Below are 8,943 nucleotides of genomic sequence, written 5' to 3' on the forward strand. Positions count from 1 at the left end.
GCATAAATTACGTGTTGTTATATCATGGTTTAGATACATATACGCGTAGACATTTTGATTATATTCAATGAAGAAAAAAAAATCTATGACATCTGTTATTATTGATGGACTGGATATATTTTTTAGTCAGTTTAAGACAGGATCATTGGAAACTCATTGTCAAGTCTACAATTGATATCGGCAAAAATGTACTGAAGCATCATTTTCTTGTACATTAAGGCTCAAATACACAATTCAATAGGCCAAGCTGAGAGGTCAGTTATTTTCAAACATGATGTTTATATGTTGTTTCGTCATTAAATCTGGGATGGTGTTTTGCGATCACGCTGTCAGTGCTCGTCATAATATTGGGGGTTAGGGAACGGGTTTTGCATAATATTCTGTATCTATCGCTAACATAAAATTGTAAATATCAACGAAATACATGAGTCCAGCTCCCATATTCTGTGTTCAATATACTTTAGAGCAAAGTAAAATTCTTATACCTAGACGACGACAAATAAAACCGACGAAAACATGTGACAACATGTAGAGTTCATTTCCACCGTTAAACCAAATATCATTAATCATCATTTTCGATTATCACTTTTCCATCCAGTGTTATTGTTAACTATTTCGAGTACTTCCGTTGTAATTTCACGATTGTTTTTCTGTGTTGATTTGGTGGAAATATTATTCCTACGAATTCAAAGCAAGTACGATCGACAATTCTCTAATTATCAGAGAGACAGATACTTGATATAATGGACATGTTCCGCAACGCTATATTGTTGTAATCTAATTGAAATTAATTTTATCAATTGTTTGGCCATTGTGTACTTGCATGCTTACTTACGCTTGTGGGAACTATATACCCGACTACATGTTGTCAACATCAGATTGAATTTGGAATTGGGTGGAATAAGATGAGTTTTAATTTGAAATTGCTAGTCTTTATATTACATCTAGTGGACGTGGTTATATCCAAACACAACCCATGTTCATTGAAGGTCAAGGAAAATGAAGTCATTTGTGACTGTTCATCTAAAGGGCTGACGGAGGTACCAAAAAAACTTCCAAGAAAGATAACTATTCTCAATCTAGCTAGAAATAATATCACCATTCTACGGAAAAATTCGTTCCGTCATCTTCCTAATATTATTAGACTCTGTATATATTCATCAAAAATTAGGAAAATGGAACCGGGTGCGTTAAAGGGATTATCTCACCTCAGTCACCTAGATTTAAGTTTGAACCTTTTTACGTCCAGAAGCGATTTCCCGCCAGAAACGTTCAGTCATGCAACGGAGTTAATCAGTCTCATATTGGATGGAAACAATCTTTGGTCGCACTATCCGGGATATGGTTTGAAGCATCTTGAAAAGTTGCAGGTTTTGAGCCTAAGCCCCAGCAAATATGCTGTCTTTGGCAGAAACTTTAGACACCTTCGGAATTTAACATCTTTAACGCTTAACAATTGTCTTATCAACGTTTTAACGAATGACACTTTCTTGAATTTTGCTGGATTACAAATTACATCTCTATACTTGCATTGCAGATTACAATCTGTTGAATCTGGGTCATTAAAACCCTTCATCTCTCTTGAGAACATAATTATATCGAAAAATTACTTCATAAAAATTTCGGACTTATTAACTGTGTTATCTCCCTTTGAAGACAAAAATCTGACAAACGTTGATTTCCACGGGAATTACAAAACAAATTATCTTACTGACGAGTTAAGTAAGAAAGCATTAGCATTTCTTGGGAATGGATGCGTCAAAAAGATAAGTTTGAGTAACAATAGAATATCTTATATTGACAGTGGAGCAATTTTAAATCTTAAATATAAACAATGTTGGGAAAGTTTAGACTTGTCTGAAAACTACTTCAATGTTCATTTTAATGTCTTCCTTGAGTTGCAGTTCCTTTCTAACTTAAAATATCTTGATTTCTCCGAACAAAATCCGACACTTGGCGCACATGCTATAACTAGAGACGAGAACAGAACTATAAAGGAAACCTCACATTTTGTATATAACCTGCCTCCCAAGTTAGGTACTCTCATAGCTACTAATTTGGTAGTTCACAGTACACCTTTAGCTTATATCAAAGTCAGAAATGGTGACAATTTACTAAAACTAGATTTCAGTGGTACACACTTTGAAAATTGTGATGGCATTGTAGAAGGACTAAACAATCTAGAGTTTTTTGGAATGTCGTATTTTAATTGCAGAGTTTTAAACCCACGGCTTCTTTCTCCTTTTAAGCGTCTGCGGAATTTATCTTGCGAACATACAAATCTGAGTTCAGGACTGAAAGCTGACCCAAACGGTACATTTTTGAATGGCCTAGAAAGACTGGAACAAATAGATCTTCGTTATAATGGTTTAGAGGATATACACGAGAACTTCTTCTTTTCTCAGTACAACTCATTATCAATTATCGATCTTTCATACAATAAACTATCAAAATTTCCGTTTGATACTTCGAACTTCAAAAACTTGACGTTTCTCAATTTGGAATCGAATAACTTGCTTTACCTGGACGATAAAACAATCAGTTCTCTGGAGAGGTTTGTTCAAGGTGCTAACCATGAGTTTCAGCTTGTACTTGACAAAAATATGATTCAATGTGATTGCAATTCTTTGTCCTTCATACGTTGGCTATTTACTACCAAAATCAAGCTAGACAACAAGGGGAATTACTCTTGTAGGTATATAGATGGCAGCTTCAAAACAACATACTATGCTTTTAAGCATATGAATGTATTAACAAAACAATGTTCTACATTATTTTGGGTGATTTTTGCCTCTTGCCTGACTTTCTTCATGTTCTTATGTATTGTTTTAAGTAGCATTGTCTATAAGTACAGGATAACTCTTAGTTATTGGTATCTGAAAGTTCGTAGAAAATACAAACTCTATTCGAAATTAGAAGAAACGGATCATTTCAAATACAAAGCATTCGTTTCCTATCACCAAGACATGGGGAGGTGGGCCTGTGGGCCTCTTCTTTATTTCCTTGAGGTTGAGAAAAAATTAACATTGTGTATTCATGATCGAGATTTCACAGTTGGAAATTTAATCGCCGACAACATTTTTGACGCAATTTCAGAGAGTGAAAAAGTAATTCTTGTCATAAGCAAAAGTTTTCTACGAAGTTCTTGGTGTGAGTACGAGTTAGATTTGGCAAGGATGAAAATGCTTAGCCAAAATAGAGACATGCTTATTGTTATCTTAATCGACAAAATTACACCGGAAGAGATGCCGGATTCTTTGCTAAGGATTTGGAACAAGCTCACATGTCTAGAAGCTGATTCAACTGTTTTTAACATGAACGAACCAAATTACGAACTACTGTTTTGGAAACGTCTTTACGAATCACTGGTTTGATAAAACTGGTAAATTTACCAGTGCAAGATAATCCGATAAACATTATATTCCGCCGATCTCCGATTGCTCCATTCGACCGATAGAGGGCGCTGAAATATCCGAGTTAAATACAAGAATGTTTATACGAAACCGGTAGTATACCAAACTGCCAAAATGCTATTAGCAATTTTATGAAGATTGGAAGTGCGCAACTGTCGACAGCTCATTGTTCTTGGTGATAGCGTAGTGTTTTATAATTGATCTATTGTATGTCATTATTTTTTGTCTTTCCATCAGGCTGTGCACGGATATTTTTAAGGGGATTTTCCAGCATCTCGTCTAATTGCAAGGTAAACCGCCCCGTGCAGGTCCGGGTGTTAAAAGAATAGGCCTGCAGGAGCGCTAAGCTTGTCGTAAAAGGCGACTAAAAAGTGCTCAGAACCCTAGCAGGGGCTAGGGCGCTCTGCCCACAGAGCAACTGGGATGTGTGCCCCAGGTGGTGGAATGGGGTACCCCTGGCGTGTTACATGCTGGGGTTGTCAGGCTATAATACGGAAATCCTGACCGCAAACCATAGTGGTGCACCGTGTAAGGAAAGATGCCACGTTCCTCGCACGTTAAAGAACACTACTGTGGTATTCTCCCGGAGTAGGAACCATAGGCTCCGCCACAGGAGCCTAAATTACCCGACCTTACCCACCTCTCCCTATTTCCAGTGGCAATCAAAATTTGTCGACCCCATTGTCCTTGTATCCCATCCTTTTTTCATTTTATCATCATTTCAAGTTCATTTTATCATCAATTTCATGTTCATTGTCTGAATATAGCTGAAATATTGCTGCTCGGACGTTAAACCCCAACAAACAAACAAACAAAAAGCAAGGTAAACCAGAGTTATCTCCCGTTTATCGTTACAATGGCTCAACATCCACAGTTATGTTTATTTCGGTTTCATTTTAGTACAAATAACCAGTTATGAACAAATTACATGTCAAAAACTGTTATTTTGAAAGTCTGAAGGTTGTTGTAAAACTTCTTAATGAAAGTGCAAAACTGTCATGGTTCTTTGACTAAATTGGGAAGCTAATTTAGCCAAAATTGACATTAATATTTTTTGAGAATTTGTGTGAATGTGTTCTCTTCTATATCAAAATAAGTTTGTGTTCAAACTGGCATATTGAGAAGTTTTTCATGTTAAACAATTATAAATGTATAAATAATTATTAACTGAAGTTGTAAATATTTGTTTACAAATTATAAATTGCACAAAATTACACATTTGTACACAAAATATTCATGCATTTTATTCATGTACATGTATTGCTACAGTATAGGCAATTCCCTAACTGCTTCTAATTACTATGTAAAATGATGTCCTTCATGCATGTTGTGTGAATATAGTCAAATTATTTTTTGTCACTTTCCCCTTGATGAACAACACGCGCACAATGGAAAAGGCCATTTATTATTAAATGGTGCAAATTAAGCATCAAAAATACAAAAAAAATATTTATTCAAAAATTTACAATAAGTCTACAACATCACTAGCACATATATAATATCTGAGCCGAAAATCAAAGGTGAGGACAGAAAACGGTCTACCGTCTGACGATGTACCTATACTTGTATATTTAAGTGTCAGTCTCTGTAAGAATCAGGCGGTGGGTGAAACACTGTATGAAAAAAAAACCTATTTAGACAGTGTAATTTGACTATTTGCGCCATCAGAATCAAGGAAAAAAAGACAATGTTTTCCTTATCATGTTAGTGCATTGAATAATATATTTAACTGAAATACACTGAAAATAAAAATTTCATGGCTAGATTACTCTGTCAAAAATATAATTTTCTAACATTCTATTGAAAAAAAATTGAGCAAAGCCAGTGATTCAGGGATCAAATAATGGTCTTTTCAAATAGACATAGTATCTATGAGTGATATTACATTGTCAGATCGGTGGGGTATTGACATACACGTTTCTGATTTTTCCCGTTTTACCTTATTCTTACAAACACTTACACTTAAGATTCAACTTTTTGTTACAATGACACAAGAATATTGATACAAATCATTACAACCAAGGATGTATTACATACTTGTTCTTGCTACATGTTTATGAGAGAAATGGGAAGTGAAAAAACTTTGGCTACTACCAATAAACAATGGCAACATCACGAATAATTAATTAGAATACTGCTACCACCTTATAGATGACAACAATTCAATAAGACAGAAGTAAACAGGCCGTGCCAAAAATGCATTTATAATACTAAAACTGGTATTTATCTATACCGTTATGCCGAGTCTTCGTGGAAATTTTGGAACTTTGAAACTTTGAATAAATTTAAAACTGTAGTGAAAATCTTAAAGGTTTGAATTTTGGACAAATCCGGAATAACAGAAATATCACGGTCCTAATTAATGCCAGAAATGATGTTTCCTAACCATGTCCAGTGTGTGCTCCACCAACATAAAACAGAAATTATGGCTTCCTATATACGTCGTTATATCAACAGGAAATGAATCGTAACTCGTACCTTGCGAAACATTTCCCTAGCATAGTAACTTTTAAAGGAGGAAATGGATTTTCTGTGTATCTTTACTTTCTATATAAATGATACATTCAACCATCATTTCCTTATGCAATCAAATGTCTCATGACTAATCAAAGTGTCCTTTTCCCGTGTAATAATACTGCGATGATATATCAGTCTAGAAATCATACAAGGAGAATTAGTATCCTAATGAGTAGTGTACTTTATCATTAGAGGCAATATTGGTCAATACAACATACAGCATCATTCATAATCGGAATTATTTACTTGGTCTGTGGACACACAATATTTGATGAATCTGTGAAGCATATTCCTGTGTCATATTTTTGTCTCATTACCACTTCACTTTAAAGCGTTTTTATAAATTAGAACATAAGATATGTGTAGAAGACAGTGATAGACATTACTGTGAGGTTGCATAATTTTCTACTGTCGAATCAATGACAGAAGTAAAAAAGAGACACTAAAATAAATGTATGTTCGGGGAATAAGAACTTGCTCATTTTGGACATTAACACGAACTCAATCTGTTTCAAAACATACATTGTTCTTAATGCTATATTGCACGGAGGGTTTAGATGTAGTTCGACGTTCTGTTCAATTGGTGCATTACAGTGTAATTAAGCGTCAATATCACTGTTCATGAACTAATAGAAATAATGCTAATGAACATATTTGAATAAATCATAGCAAAAAAAAAAATATAAAAATAGCAGTTGAATATAGGAAATAATCAAAGTACAAAATTAAACGAACGCTTCTATGCGTTTAAACGAACGCTCCCTGCGTGCATTTACACCTACGCTTTTATCGTGCGATTAAACGAACGCTTCTACCGTGCGTTGATCGTGCGTTTAAACGAATGAAAAGCGATGTGTAAATGCACAATAAACGATGCACGAACGCTAAAATGGGAAACGTGAACGTTTCAAGCAGTGTATTCTGAAAAGCTGAAGTGAATATTACCACGCAAACACCTGACATCACCAGACGACAGAAAGACTTTTTATCAGAGCCATGTATGACTGTGTACCCCCGCTTTCGCCAAATGTCTGAAAATCATTACTTCTTCTTAAATGTACCAAAAAAGTTTGAAAGTTTAAAAGAGGTTAATAGGAATTAAAATTCTAATTGTTGTATCACATTGTCGATAAGAAATGTTGCAATATTACTGCAGTAAAGTCACTTGCAGAGCCAAAAGTAACGATGCAATAAATTTTGTCACATCTGGTGTAACTTAACAAAGAAATAACCCAGGAAATTCGTCATACTATGTGTATAGCTCAAAAGTTCATTCCATATATTTGCACAAATATTCTAGTGTAAACTGTTCGTATTCATTAAATCTTATACAAGTGCATTAAAAAATTTCCAGATAATGTATGGGATTAAACTAATAGTACCTGACTATCAATCATGGTAGTGGTTATATTTTAATTGAGGGGTTTCAGATTCAGAAGCACAAATATTGTAGAATAATCTAATGTCATACATGAAATATAGAAAGGGCAACCAAGAATAAAAGGCATAATCCAAATATTACCATAAAAAAAAAGAAAAAAAAAAAGAGACCTGTCTCTCTATCATCTATATTTTTCTAAAGAACTGCTCGAGGGTCATCATAATTAGTTCAAATTAGGAAAAAAAACAACCTACACACAGAAATCAAATAAAAAACTAGGAAAACACACTTCATTCGAAAGGAAACAAGCAATGAAAAGTCAACAAAAAAAAAATAACATGGATAAGGTTCAAAGGAAGGGTGTATGTCCTCTTTTTATCTGAAACAGCCGTCCATATCATACCCGAAATCATAGTGACATCTTGTTTATGTAAGGAGTCTGGAACATTTATCGACCATGGAAGTCGTTTCGAAGGAAATGACGTAAGCATTTAATTTGGAAATAATTCTGTCTGAATTTTTAATGCAGGCACAGAGTAGGTTTCCAAGGAAGTCCGGTAAATTCAAGCTGGCTGCGAAATCTCCATGATAACAAATTTACAAATTCGTTATTTGATTGTTACAGTAAATAGCTCTGGCTCACATTTGCAAAACCTAAAATAAAATTACGTAAGAGTTAAACTATGCTGATAAGACTATTCTCTTCATCTTCCAAATGGATTCATGCACGTATATTTAATCCTCTGCATTTGGAACTTGATATCAAGAGTGATAATTTTTATATCCAGCATTATGTACCCTCTAGACACAGTAATTTCAATATTCATTTCAAAAGAGTCTTTACATTCTCGATTTTATATACTCACTCAACACTTTTCATGATTGAAGAAATAGAGAATATTGAGTAATTCATGATTTAAATGCATAGGTCTATTTTTTGATAACAAGAAATGCATAATCAGATTACGTTGAAATAGTCTTATTTTACATAATTACTTTCATTATGAAAACTTTTGTTTCAGCAGAATAATAGTCGTGGTACTTTACTTAAATGAAATCATGGGAGAACTCGGATTAAAGATAATTCAAATAAATGTATATACCATGAACGAAAACTATGGCAGCAAGAAAAGTTCATGGCACACATATAACAAATGATGAGCAACTCTGTAGGAACATGATTTACCAAATCTGTTTCTATTAAAATATGCGCCAAATTATCTGATTATTTGTACAGTCCGTACATACACGTACAGTGCAATTGAGAATAGCGCCAAATTAATTGAATCAGTAATTTGGACTCACCAAACGGGTCGATAAATTCATAACAGGATTTACAAGATATGTATATACTTGAACACACGTGTACACTGTCGAACTTATAATATAAATCATTCTTGAATATATGATCTAGAACATTGAAGAGTAATCAAGGGAACCAAGGTTATAGCAGTAATCAAAGAGTAATCAAGGGAACCAAGGTTATAGCAGTGATCAAAAGAATGCAATCCAGGGACTAAGACCAGACATGGCAGAGTAATCAAGGGAACCAAGGTTATAGCAGTAATCAAAAGAATGCAATCCAGGGACAAAGACCAGACATGGAAAACATACATACACAACAAAGAACAT

The 8,943-nt window shown here is 34.3% G+C and overlaps 1 protein-coding gene across 1 annotated transcript; it reads left to right on the plus strand.

Annotated features, from left to right (window-relative positions):
* The first annotated feature begins 533 nt into the window (after positions 1–533).
* On the plus strand, positions 534–6,619 carry LOC148620635 (toll-like receptor 4). The gene has a single exon (XM_088574303.1). It carries the CDS (start codon positions 906–908, stop codon positions 3,372–3,374), a length of 2,469 nt encoding a protein of 822 aa, XP_088430429.1. The 5' UTR covers positions 534–905; the 3' UTR covers positions 3,375–6,619.
* The last annotated feature ends 2,324 nt before the right edge of the window (positions 6,620–8,943 follow it).

The sequence above is a fragment of the Perna viridis genome, chromosome 3 (genome assembly GCF_037379345.1).
Source record: "Perna viridis isolate PV_CMFRI_1.1 ecotype Kerala chromosome 3, ASM3737934v1, whole genome shotgun sequence".
In the NCBI taxonomy this organism is placed as follows: Eukaryota; Metazoa; Mollusca; class Bivalvia; order Mytilida; family Mytilidae; genus Perna; species Perna viridis.